Source organism: Peromyscus leucopus, chromosome 19, assembly GCF_004664715.2.
Source record: "Peromyscus leucopus breed LL Stock chromosome 19, UCI_PerLeu_2.1, whole genome shotgun sequence".
Lineage (NCBI taxonomy): Eukaryota > Metazoa > Chordata > Mammalia > Rodentia > Cricetidae > Peromyscus > Peromyscus leucopus.
Genome location: NC_051079.1, coordinates 45,252,710 through 45,266,661, shown reverse-complemented (window position 1 = coordinate 45,266,661; position 13,952 = coordinate 45,252,710). Strand labels below are relative to the sequence as shown.

The 13,952-nt window shown below is 37.5% G+C and overlaps 1 protein-coding gene across 2 annotated transcripts in view; it reads right to left on the bottom strand.

Annotated features, from left to right (window-relative positions):
* Nucleotides 1-817: 817 nt before the first annotated feature.
* Nucleotides 818-13,952, bottom strand: part of Slc12a2 (solute carrier family 12 member 2) — a 74,455-nt gene continuing 61,320 nt past the window's right edge. Inside the window, exons 21-27 of one of the 2 annotated variants that reach the window (XM_028891613.2) lie at nucleotides 11,678-11,725; nucleotides 10,208-10,330; nucleotides 8,765-8,876; nucleotides 7,119-7,205; nucleotides 6,148-6,283; nucleotides 5,684-5,751; nucleotides 818-3,567 (exon numbers count right to left, since the gene is read on the bottom strand). In XM_028891613.2, the coding sequence (XP_028747446.1) occupies nucleotides 3,432-3,567; nucleotides 5,684-5,751; nucleotides 6,148-6,283; nucleotides 7,119-7,205; nucleotides 8,765-8,876; nucleotides 10,208-10,330; nucleotides 11,678-11,725 (710 nt within the window). In that variant the 3' untranslated portion in view covers nucleotides 818-3,431. The remainder of the gene's footprint in view (nucleotides 3,568-5,683; nucleotides 5,752-6,147; nucleotides 6,284-7,118; nucleotides 7,206-8,764; nucleotides 8,877-10,207; nucleotides 10,331-11,677; nucleotides 11,726-13,952) is intronic. The other variant, XM_028891614.2, reaches the window with a different exon arrangement.

The following is a 13,952-nucleotide window of genomic DNA, read 5'->3' as shown; positions in this document are numbered from 1 at the left end:
CTGAAATGATTAACAAAACCCTCCTGGTTTCTGTTTAAAATCAAAATGTCATAGTAACTTTTGAATTCCTTACTCAGCTCCCAAAGAGTAAAGTGGCAGGAACAGCAGCTTATTTGAGAATGAAAACAAAGAGCACAAGTGGACTTGGTTTCAGATCTATGATGTCGATCTGGAGTAAGTATTTACTTGCAGCTGTAATATGAATATGGGGCAGACTTGCAGAGCAGGGTGGGAGGGGAACACAAATGCGTGCTCCACCTCAGTGGCCCTGCAGAGCAGCACTGTGCACGCAGGACAAATTGCTGGCTTTGGCCAATGTCCTCAGCAATTTCCATGACCTTTAGCAAACTTCCTAACCTCTCTAAGCTGCTTTCTCAAGAGTAAACGCAATGTAAGTAACAGTCCAGCACATGAAAAACACCCAGCAAAGGCTCCAAATGAGAAAGGGAAAATGCTTTGTAAAACTGCAGATCAGCTTGTCAAAACGAAAACAAACCAACCAACCCCAGGAGCCAAGGATCAACCTATGTTCAGGGAATATGAATCGTTCTTAATCTTTTAGTTTCCCCTGAGAAGTCTGGCCTGAAATTAAGAATTAGAAAATCTCAATCAGTTTAAAAACAACCAGACTGTGCTGTATGTACTTTGCTCAGTCAAGTCAGTACCAATCGTCACTCTGGGGAGACTAGAGGTGGTGAGCAATTCACTCAGTTTCCCCAAAGCCACTTCAAAGCCACAGGCACTAGGGAGTATTCGCCACTGACATGGGATGAGACTGCAAAGCTGGCAGAAAACAGGTAAAATGAAGAGTAGATGGTAAAGTTTGAATGACTCCACTTCCTTTATTGCAGCAACTGCAATACTCAGGGTTAAAACATCACAAAAGCATTTGTGACAGGTACAGTACAGTATTATCAAAATATTACATTTTCAAACTGAGCAGATAATCACCCACCAGAGCTCAACTCTTTCAATTATTTTCATAGTCTTAAAAAAACACGTATGTCAGAAAGCAATATGAAAAGAGTGTAAAGGAAAACCTAAAGCACAAAGGAAACATTGCAACAAATAAATATTTGATTTAGTAACTGTTAATAATCAACACCAACATTCTCTCTGAACCCACTGAATTTTTTACCTATCATAACAATGAATTCAAATGCCACTGCATAATTATTTTCAAGTTATTATCAATGATTAGGACTAAAAATAATTTGGCATCAAAATAATCAAAATTCAGCGTAAAATAAAAATAGCTTTAATACTAGCTAGCATCTCTAAGAATTGTTGAAATTTTTCAGTTTAGAGTACTATTGCAACCTTGAAAATGTCTGACCTGGTATCTAGTGTTAAGTGAACGTAATGTTTTTAAAAGTGGAAAGCTTCTTACATTATTTCACAAACAATATTACCCTCCCTAGTATGTGTATTGAGATCCACTGTATGTACTTTATACACAAATGTATGGTGTATGACATTTAGTTTCTGTAGTACAGGTCACAATGAAGTTTTCCTGAATGGGGAAAAAAAACCTCTAGAAATAAAAGGCAAGTGTACCTGTGCACATGTCAAGATAGCAGCATTCAGCCCATGCCCTATTATCCATTCAGAAAACTCAAGCATGATATGGTTTATGGAATATGGCATTTCTATATTGCCTTCAAACTCTGTAGAATTTAAAGTAAATGGAACAATATTGAATTTTAATGTAGGAAAAACTTAGAAAAATCATTTTTCATTTTCTTAATATTCTGAATGGAAACAACCAGATATCCAGCTGGTATTAATTTAGGTCATATTCATGCAGAAATATTGCATCACTGAAAATGCTTATCTAACATTTCCCTAAGATGATGGAAGTCTGTGTCTGTTTTCCACCACTGAAACTCACTAATCAACTGCTCAACAGCACTGTACCTAACTGGATAACTGGACCAAGTTTCACTATAATCTTCAAATTGTCTTTGTCCTCCATGACACCTGTAACCTCTTGATCTGACTTGAATATTTATTGAAACAAAACAAAACAAAAAAATGTAATCTACTCAACTGTGACCACTTTAAAATCTGAAACACCAGCAACCGAAATTTCTTTACATATACACATATGCACCTGTGTATGCATAACATACACACATACAGACATGTAGACACGAATCCCTTGAAATGTGTTTAGGAAGTCCTTCCTTGAAAAATGAGAAACTTCACATTAGAAACTGTATATAAAGCTTTCAGGACAGCACATCTGCACTGTCAAGTGCACGAGTAGACGACAAGGTCAAACGCACAAACTGGCAGTTTTCTTTAACACAAAAGTTTTAAAGTATTAAGAATGGATTAAATTTTAATGTTCAGAATAATCTGTTCAAACCTGAGTGTATTAAGACTAAATGTACTTGATACTTGAATAAATTAAGCCTAAAACCATTTCCACTAAGAAAACAGTGGTCCATTTAACCATTGATAAAATTTTAATGATTTTTTTTTTTTAAATAAAGGATGGCGTAGGATAGTGAAAGTCCCATAGTGTTTATTGAAATGTTCTATTAAATGGCATTTCTTTGTCTAAATTTCCTCCAAAACCACCTGTTACCATGTCTTAAAAGTCCCTCACATTTGAGAGGAATTCTAAATTAGAACAGATCTTTTAGAAATAATACAAATGATCTCGGGTTTTGCTTGAAAAGGACATGTGATTTTTCAGCATCATATAAGTAGTGCTGGGTAGATCTTCACCCTTTTCTAAGATTTATAAGAAATAATACATAATTTCAATTGAGAGTTAAAAATGGTGTTTGGGCCTCTATTTCCTTGCTCTACATGTACATATACTCACATAAACCTAACCTTGGGCTCCATTTTTTGGTATTTTCCCCCATATATTTTATTAGTTTGTCCTAATCATCTTGAGTATCTAACAGATACTTTTACAAAAGTAATACAAAACACACAGTACTCCAGACTGACTGGTCAATGGAAGATGAAAAGGAGTGTCCACTGAAGGTGACAGATTAGAAATGAAAACATCTGAAGGCAAAGTTTACCATTCTATAAATTTACAAAAGACGATAGCTGTATGGATGAAATTTGGTTAATTTCAGAAGGCACCTCAAGGCTAAAGGCTTTTGTACTCCTCTCATCAATCAAAAAATAACGCACTCTTATTGCTTCCAAGTAGCAAAGGACAACTTTACTCTCATGAACTCCAGTCCAACAAGAAAGAATTACCAGTCACTGATATGGAGTTGACCAAAACTGAAGTCTCCATCTATCTATCAATGGAGCAACTTTTTCATGTGCTTTCAAATAAATGAAGTACTGAAACAAAGTCCCAGTTCACCACCGTGATATCTGGTGTTACTGACGATTTCAGTCGCTTTCACTAGGCACTGAAGTACCATTCCTGGAGGGCAGTCCATGGTGCAGAATAATTAAGAATAGAAGGTAAGGACGCTCTGATGATTCCCACGAACTAGGAGGATTGGTGGCAGGTCCTTAGATAGAGCGTCTAACCAAGCCATATACAGAGCACTGGACACAGCACCTTTCCGTGCGACTGGGAGACTCCTAGGATCAGAATGAGAAGACAATGAGCAATGCTTTGGAGAAGAAAATGAAACAGCAATTATTAATTAGGTCCCAATTCTCATGATAAAACCTGAATGGAGGGAAATTCTGCATAGATACAACAGTAACTACTATACATACTCTCATTTCATCATCCCCAGATTTTTAGGTTTCAACCAATATTTAAACATTTGTCCATAAGAGTAAGTATTCCTGTGAACTTCAATACATATAATTTATATTTATTATTAATAATATTAATATTTAGTCAAACTAGTCCTTCAATAAGGATAGGATTCTTTAGAAGAAAAAATGTATTTGTATTAGAACCCAGACAGTAGTTATAGATGGAAAATAAAGTATAATTAACTGTGTATTAATTTTACCTTCTCTTGTGAATTTTAGTTTCTATTTATAGAGCATGGTAGTGACCTCTTGACCTCTAAGGATTCATTCTAAATTTCTGTGGCTTAGCGTCTTTCGTTCTAGAAGTTTGCCCACCATCAGCACAAACTGAAAACGCTGTGTTTGGTGTTACCCTGACAGTTCTTTATGTCCCCACATTTCATTATCTGTCTTGGTTTCTGGGTGCCTGAGCTTTTCTTATCTGTTAGGGACACAGGATTCAGAACTAAAAACATCCAGGTTCACATTATCTCTAATAACATGGCTCACAGAGGAGAGGCTCAGGTGGGACCAGTAACTGAGTCTAATTCAAAGACAGCATGTGCGCATAGAACTACATCTAATTCAAAGACAGCATGTGCACACAGAACTACATCTAATTCAAAGACAGCATGTGCACATAGAACTACATCTAATTCAAAGACAGCATGTGCGCATAGAACTACATCTAATTCAAAGACAGCATGTGCGCATAGAACTACATCTAATTCAAAGACAGCATGTGCGCACGGTACACAGCTGCAGGAGAAACGGGGTGGGTTCAGACAGGAACTGCTGGACCAGGTCAATATTCTATGCAGCCTTTACACTTAGCTTTATGAGAAAGCTGTCTGGAAGCCAAATTCTACTGTGAACCCCCCTATGCCTCACACACCTGTGGCCCTGCTAGAAACTTTTGAAAAGGTGAAAAGGAAATTAAAGAATATGAACATAAAAGTTCAGAATAACTTATCAAAAGAAATTAATTAGAGGGATACACGGGTATATAGTGTATCTCTTGTTCATGCCTAAATGCTAGCTCCACATGTTGAAGGCAACCATATTTTAGAGTGTGAGTTTCCTGTTTATAGATAATGTCCTTCTGATAAACTTTTTAAGCACTTATTAGCCAGGCCTTGTAGTATAGGACTGAAATCCCAGCACTTGGCAGACAGAGGCAGAGAACTGCTCCAAGTTTAAGATCAGCCTGGGCTATAGATTAAAAACAAAACAAAAAAGCACCCCAATGGTGGTGTGACTGTTACAGTGGAACCCCTGCATTTTGACTGCATCGGAGGCAGGCCTGCTCTGCAGGAAGGAAATTATGGCTGCTACTGTGAACAGGGTCAAAAGCTCATGGCTGGGATGGCAGTGGTCCTAGGGGTTACTTCTATGATTTTGTTAAATGATCATGGACTCAGACTGTCTTCTAAATGTTCACACCCGTGTTTACAAGTGCTCGCCCTCAACGTTGCTCTGAGAAGCTTATAGCAGAGGGCAGTGGTTAATGCAGAGACTCATAACTTATCAAAATATTGAGTACGTGATTGAGTTCTTGGCTGTGAATGGGCATCTCTTATCACACATGTACCGTCCACCCCCAACCAAGGCTCAGAGAGCACTGAGGAAGAGGGGACATAAAGACGGTAAGAGCCAGGAATGCTGGGAAAGAGAGGGGTGGAGTCACAGTCACCAGCCAGATGCAGAGAAAGCAAGATGAGAATGCCATACTGAGAAAAGGTGCCAAGCCACATGGCTAAACAAAGATAAGAACTATGGGTTAATTTAAATTGTAAGAGCTAGTTAGTAATAAGCTTGGGCCATCGGCCAAACATTTATAATTAGTCTAAGCCTCTGAGTGATTATTTTATAAGTGGACAGGATGCAGAAAAGCCTCTGGCTACAGGAACCTTCATGAAAACAGCCCAAACCTTCTTCCAATAATACTTACATGACAATAATATTAGATGTGCTTGAGTGCTCCTTTAATAACTCGTTTAGCCTGATCTGCCGGTATGTCTGAAATGGAAAAGGATAGAATTAGAATTGTAAGGCAGATTGTAGCTCAGTATACAGTGTGTAAGCCCATGCAGCCATGCACTAGATCTTCAGCACTACCAAAGAAAAAGGAGAAGGGGGAAGGAGGAAGAATAGGAGGAAGAAGAACAAGACGAAGTGGAAGCTACCATGGTTTTTAAAACAAGTAGCAAAAACAAATTTTGTATAATAAAATACCATTTAGAAAAATATTAGATGGCTGCTTCCCACCATTCAAATATAAAATGACCCTTAAGGGAAGTTTAATTTACATAACAGTTTCCCCCTGTATCAAATCACAGTGCTTGGTACTTACAGCATCAGTAATTCTATTAAATCACATGTAAGACTACTGAAAAAAAGAGAAGGGAAGAGTACCTTAGTCTTATAAAGCTCAAGCTCATTATCTGTTATTCGCCAAGGCTCATCTTCCTTCATTTTATCTGCAATGTCCTGTTCTTTATCATCCTCATGAAGTCTGTATGGCTCAATCATGTCATCAAAAGCGACAATACTTTAAAAGAACAGAAAGAATACTTTCAATCTTGTTTTGAATTATGTATTAGGAACATCTTTAAGTAGAAATTATAACTTGTTACAAACTTGTAATCATTTTTATAATTTAGTTAGAAAACTAATTTCTAGTCTCTCGAACTGCACAGATGATAACAAAGTTGGAGCTAAAGTCTGTCACACTGTAATCTGCCCTTACCTGTGTCAACTCTCAAACTAAAGAGTATCACATTAGCCAAAATGATTCCTGAGCATGAGTAAAATACATCTTTGCTCAAATAGCAAATCTTTTCCAACTCAATGTAAAATGATCTTTATCCCAGCTCTCTAACTCACTTAACACATGCCTAAAAATAACTAGTTATTCCTGACAAAATACACACAGACAGTAACTGCCTCTCGGTGCTATTTTCAAGAAAACTATTCCAAAAATAGAAACTGTGAGTAAGAGACTCTTGACTGCAACTATTATCGGGAAATTCAGATTTTCACTATAAAAGTGAAGTAATACGTATGTATGGAAGTAATACGTATGTAAAGTCAGGATCAAATGCTTTTAGTGACTGTGGGTAGGAAATATCTGGAATTTAAAACCTATCTGCAATTTCTGTAGCACTAACAATTTTCAGAAAGCATGTCTAAAGAGTGAAATCCCTTCTGAAAACTCAAAATTCTTTAAGCTTACTTCAGTATCACTGGCAAGCCAATCACCATGTGGTTTCACATAACTCGGGGCAGAGAAACAGCTCTGGTAATCATTTCAAGTTAAATTATCTATGTCTGCACAGGCCAAAAGAGTTGGAAATTTATATAGAGTAATTTATCCAGCAACTTACTTTTCTTTTTTTGGTTTGGTGTTGATATCTCCTAGGACCATGATATCAGAGAAATCTATTCGGAATTTACTAAGTAAAGTAGCCATCCTATGACAAAAAGAACAAACAGTATTCAGACATGCAAAGGATGTTAAGTATTCTTATTCACTACATATGTGATAAGATGATCTAAACGGAAAGTCTATCAGTTGCTACACAAATTTCCTGAATTGGCCCATACTCTCCTTTAAAAAAGAAAACACTGAAATTGCCTGGGTAGAGATGACTATCATCTAACCCTCTCTATCCCTGCTAAAATTTAAGAAAGTGATGTAAGTGGATTCAAATGTTAATTATTCAGGAAGAAAATGTGCTGGAGAGAGGAAAGGGGAGTACAGGGAGCCCAGCACTGTGAGAACTGAGCTGGGTTCAAAAGAATGCAGCATTTTGTTGTATAACAGTTTCCTCCAAGTTTGATATACTCCATCCTGCAAAGAAGCTCCTTAAGCAGGAAGATAAACAACACACAACAGCATCAGGAAGTTCCTGAAACTGACCATATTCACTGGGCTCCTCCCTCCCAGAGTAAACAGTAAGGCTGCTGAGAGTCACTCTCAGAGAAGCCAAGCTGCAAAGAAGCCTCAGACCAGACCAGCTGCCTGTAAGCAAAAGCCAGCCAAGCTGCCAGACAGAGGATTAGACCAGAGTCACTTGCAAAGTGCACAGACACTCTCCAACCAGTTGAGCTGCCTGCAGGCAGTGCAGTGAGCTCCAGGTTTCCAGCGTTCATGAGCTGACACCATGCTGGGGTGGGCCTTGGTGAGGCAGCTGTTTTTGAGTCATATCTGCTCCTTAAGTAACTCCTCAACCACACTCCTGTAAGTAAGCCCAGTAAAACTCACTGGTTCACTAAGTTGGACTTTGGTAGTATCCATGTAGTCTTGTCATAGGTTCCCTATCTGGGGTGAGTAGATGTGTGTGCTCGTCTCCCCAGGAAAGGTCTTGCCACACAACACATTTACATAGAGGAATGAGGCAAATGAAGAACTATGTATATAAGAGATAAAAAAGGTAGACCAAAAATGCCTGAAATCCCCAAAATGCGGACAGCATGCAGGACGTATCTGGAGTGGGGACAAGACAAGCACCAGAAACTTGACGCCCCACTGCAGCACTCACACTGTCTAGAAGTGGTTACAGGGCTGTGGGAGCATCAGTCAAAACCCTCAGACTTTCTACAGGAACCTGGAAGCAATGTGTGCAGTACCCTTCGGGGACAAGGCCAGGAGAGAAGCACCAGAAACCAGACTCATAGCAGTGCAGACGATAGTATGCTGATGTCTCCAAGTCCACACAATTTCTCTATATACGAAAAGGCCATTTCTATGTACTTTCTTTCAAAAGATTAAAGATCTGCTTCTAACACTTGACGGTACAGGTATTAATAAAGACTTTCTAAAATGCCAATGTGCTAAACTACCACATCTAAGAAAATTATGCATTTATAGTTTAAATATGGATGTCAAAAAATTAAAGAGGATAAGGTTCTATTTAATGAGGCTTCTGCAGTATGGTTAATACTTCAGAGTCTATTGTTTTTTTTTGTATCAAATCTCTATCATGAAAGGACTATTTGATTAATGGTCTCCAACTTAAAACAAACTTACGCTCTCCGGTCATGGTCTATTCTGTTTATTTTTCCACCAATGAATACTCGGATCTTACAATCTTTCCACTTTTTCTTGGTAGTCAGAAGGTAGGGTATCAACAAGGTCAAACCTGAATTATAAAAATATAAAGTCCTTTTTAAAATGCTAATATCTCAAACAAAAAAATTATTTTCAACTTGGTCTCAAAAAACACATTTATTATAACTCAATGTAAAGTAAAATTCGTCCTCCCTTGACAATTCCATCAAGGAGGGAGGTCCAAGAGTTGTGGTTCAGTCCCAGGATTGCAGTTCTTTAAGCGCCATAATTGGATGGTGGTGTAGGCAGTAGAAAATGTGTTGCCGACAGAAAGGGGAAGGAAATGAATGTAGCCTAATAGGAGCAAGTTTCACACTGAAATGGGAGAGATGAGAGGGAAAAGCTGACTGGCACTGGCTTTCAGGTTCTACATAGTACATCCATGCACACATACATATTATATATTCCCTAGCTTCATCCACTGAGGGGGCCTGGTAACCAAGAACTATCCAAGAAGCCGCAAGCATAGTGCTTCTAAGTACTACTCTTGACCAAAAGGACAAGGAGACCCTGGGTAAAAAGTCCTTTTCATAGCAAGGAAGAGATAAGTCTAGGAGACCATCTTATTTTAGGAAGCAACTTCCAAAATGAGTTCCCTCCATCAAATGAACACATTAAGTCACCCGAGGGAAGACCCTGGTGCTAGATGTGGACAATCTGAAAACGAAACAAACGATGACAGTAATAGGTGAGAGCCCTTTCGATAAACTAAGAAGCAATGCCTTAAAATGAAGAGACAAGCTCTCCTTTTAATAAAATGCCAGCCAATCACTGAGGAAGGAAGGATGGGGGTGAAAATGCATCATCCAGGACGACAACAGCCAACTGAGAACATGAGTGAGTGAATGTTAACCCAGGTGAAACAGTTGAGGAAGAACAGTATATCTGCAGAGCTGCCAAGAACCCCACTACATCTATAATCATAAAGAGGGGAAAGCGAGTTTTCAGCCAAAAGTCTGAAAAAATACACGTTACTCAACAGCTTACCCTACACCAATATGCCACTCTTGGTGAGATATAGACAGAAGAGCATAGTACCACTTCTGTGCTATTTTTGCTAAAGATTTAGAACATGAAACTGATTGTGACCAATATGACTGCATTCCAAATTGAGTCACATTACATAAACTAGTCATAGTTAATATAATGGCATTGTCACAAAGTTCAAGAAAGGACTACAGCAGCTTCTATAGGAAGAATCCTGAAGGGACATGATCACTATGTATGACTTTCACACTGATTCTCATGCTGTTTGAGCATGCTGGTAAAACCTGAATGTGGTAAACTGTATGCCATTTCTTAGCACTAGTCTTACATGTCAGCAAATTTCTAATTATTTGAAAAATACATTAAGGGCCTTACCTCCATCATCAAAAAGCCACCAGACATCAATAGTATTCTTTCCTTGTTTTTTCTGAAACTGTGTACTAGCTTCGAGAAGCTTTTGGTCGGCTACATTTAAAGGTGCAACAGGGCCTTTGGATTCTGAAGGATTAAGCAAAAAACTATGACATAAAGGAAGTAAATGTTAAATCTCCTTTTACTGTATTCCTAGACTTTCCTAGCATTTATAAATTCAGATATTTATATGCAGATAGCTGTATATGGCTTCCATTATAAGCCTGCAGTAGCTTATAACAGATATAATTTGAGTACAAAAAAAGTACTTTCTGTTTTACAATAGGTAAACTCATTCAAATTACCCTAGTGTCTAGTCTGAAGTATTCTGGTGAATGCACAGGAATCCTAAATACCAAACATTTACTGATAGAGTTTAATTTTCCTGGAGATCTATTTTAGGCTAACAAATCAAGCTTTACACTTGTTCTATGAGATTTCTTTTATTATCTGGTATCTCAATAATTTAGAATTCAAAGGTATTAAATAAAAAGCCATATTTGCAAGATGATTAGATTAACAGCAATACACTCTTGTCATTACCAGGGAAATGTGCTCATTGATCACTGTCCCCTCAATATGTGATGCCCAATTGTAAAGCCACATAACCACATCTTTCTCTGAATCATAGAAAGATGGTAGGAACTCCTTGGAAAGGGTACGGATATGCTGCAGGTCTGAAAGGAGTTCCCATTTACATTTCTAGGAATTAAAAAAAAAATCAGCATTGACTCTGTGAGCAAGCAAATGGCTATTATGAAATTCCACTACCACAATTTTAAAAACAGAAATTCACAGGAGGATCTCTGGTCATTTCCCAGAGGTCCGTCATTCACTTTCCATGCTGCCATGATGTAAGCAAATATGACAAATGATTTTGCATGATGAAATAATATGGCTACCAAACCACACTGCTCCATAACTCTCACCTCTATCTCCTTCTCATAAAACTCATGTACGCTGACATGACTGTGTATCTCCCAAACGCAGCACGACTGTGAGAAATATTGCAATTTTTGAAACGAAAAATATATTAGTATCAAAATCGAGAATTTGGTTGGGTACAACTGATGGTAAAGAGTGTAAGGGACACTGTAGAATCACCTGTTCCAGTGTCCCTACTTATCATCTAAACCATGCAGTTTAAATTAAGAAAAAGACCCAAAAAACAAAACACCTGCCTTTCCAGGTTTGTGTATTTCAGAAACACCATGACAATTCAAAAGACTGTGAAACAATAGCTTGTCCCAGTGAGACATAATGCTTAGTTGAAATAAAATTAATTTTGCTAATCTGCATTTAATAGATAACTGTAATATCACCTCACCATGGAAATAAAAACTAAATTAAAATAAAAGGAAAATAACAGGGTTGGAATTAAAGAGATAACAGTATGGAAAGGGGGATTAAAATAAAATGATGAACAATGCCTGCCTTTTTTCAACAGTGGCTGAGTTGGAGTCTTGCCATCCTCTTCCTCATCTAGATTATGTTTAAAAAACACAAAATATGAAGTTAATTGCCTTTATAATCATAAAGTAATGGAAATGTAAATAGAGCACATTATAAACAAGACAGTGTGAAGAAACAGCCCATGAGAAATGATTAATACTAAAAATTAATATTTTCTATACTGAGTGTTTAATATTTTTTAAAATCACATTTTTTTATAAAGACCATACAGAGTGAATGATGAACACCCACACTGAAATTTTATTTCTTTAAAATTATTCAAAAGAGCCAACAGATTTTGTAAACGTTAAGCTTTCAGACTTGAAATCAGCTGAGAATGTCACAGTACAGCGTGCAGAGTGGAAGCATGGCCCTTTGAGTAGCCATCTTTGCAGGTAACACAAAGCTTTAAACACGCCACTACATCACCACACAAGTGACTAAAGCACCTGGTATTTGCACAAGTCAATCAGAACTGGAAATATTAGGGAATTTGATCAGAGTAAAATGCCAGTTTATGAAAGAGTCATTTTCTTCAAATAAAGTATATGTACATATACATATGTGTGCATATATTCACCAGCTTATATTTAAATATTCACCAATTTGTTTTCTGGGGTAAGTAGTTTTTCTAACTCTTTTCCCCCATAGATGTAAATTTACTTAAGGCAAGCGAACTCGAGTTTAAAAAGAACATTCTGCAGTGGGATCCTAAGTAAGACTCCCAGGCTTTCACAGCATCTCTAACACTATCCTCGATGAGCTAGACCAGGTTAGTTGATGCCTTGCTTTCTCACTGGGAGAAATGCACCTACCTCTTAAGGCTCTGAAATTGCAGGCATTGCTGAAATGAGTTTAGGCTGGTGCAAACCAAGTACTTACAGAGCATTCTCTCTTTGTCCCCTTGTATATTTTATGCCTCAATAAGCAAGACAGATAAAACCAAATACTGTGACTATATAACTGTATTAGAATGTTCCTAATCCTGAAGGGTTTTTTTTTTTTTTTAAACAAAGTATCCATTTCTCTTATAGTATCTGTGCTGATTTTGAGAATTTGCCAAATAGAAAACAGACAGAAAAATCAAGCTATACAATTTTTACTTTTTATGCATGTTTTGGAAAAATAACTAATTAAAATTTAAATACTACTGTTATAAAGTAATACTTAATCTCTGCTTTTTGAACATACAGTGATTGGTAGTTTATATTCATTTAAAGGAGTTTAAATGTCAAAGACACAGTGGCATTTAAGATTATTTATAATATCACCTATCTTTGCAGGTGTATGAAAGTCAGAGGACAACTCATAGGAGTCAGTTCTCTCCTTCCCCTCTGTAGGTCCCAGGAATCAAATTCAAGTCCTAAGACTTAGCGGCAAATGCCTTTTCCCAACAGAGCCTTCTTACCCACCAAAATGACTCTTTAAATTAGGCTAAATGCACTTACAATTTTACAACTGAGTAGAAATATACTAATCTAGTTTCCTATTCTTTAAAACTATGAAGTTGTAGCACACATCACTGAGTTAATGTATGTGTTTGCATCTACTTAGATGTGAGTGCAGAGTAGCTTCTAGAAACGATCAATATGACTGCATGCATGGATTCCTCATAGACTAGACAGAAAGGGTCTGTCTCAGGCAAGAATGTGGGAAAGGGCAAAAGAATGTAGAAATAAATTAAAATAAATGCAAAAACAAATGAACAGAATCAGCATATGAAGTGTATGGACAACACAAACACAGAATAACAAAGCCACCAAGGCCCGGGAGGAGAACTGTGTGAAGCCACACTTTCTACTACTACACTAGGCAGGTTACACAGGAAAGGAGAGAATGAAGAGCAACATCAATGCTTTCAAATAATCTAAAAGATAAACTGTGCAGAGACAGGGTTTGCCCAAGGCTATCAGTTTCATACAGAAGATGGTGTCATCTTAGAGAAATCAAAAGTCCACTAAGGCTGGGTGATTTACAGTGCAGATTTCTTTCTCGTTGCGTTATCAGCTGGAACAGGACAGATGGAGATACGAGTCTGACCAGAGGTTGGAGAGTGAGGGTGGGAGAGTAAGATTTGGAAGTCATCCCTTGTCTTCTTACAGCATGACACACAGTGTGTGGATGAAATTATCTGTAAGCCTCGTGAAAAAGGACATGCTCTTCCCAAGTTTAAAGAAAAATATTTTGAAGCAAACTACTTAAAACTATGTTAGTCACTAAATAATTGGCATGACTTCTGTTTTAAGGAAAGCAACAC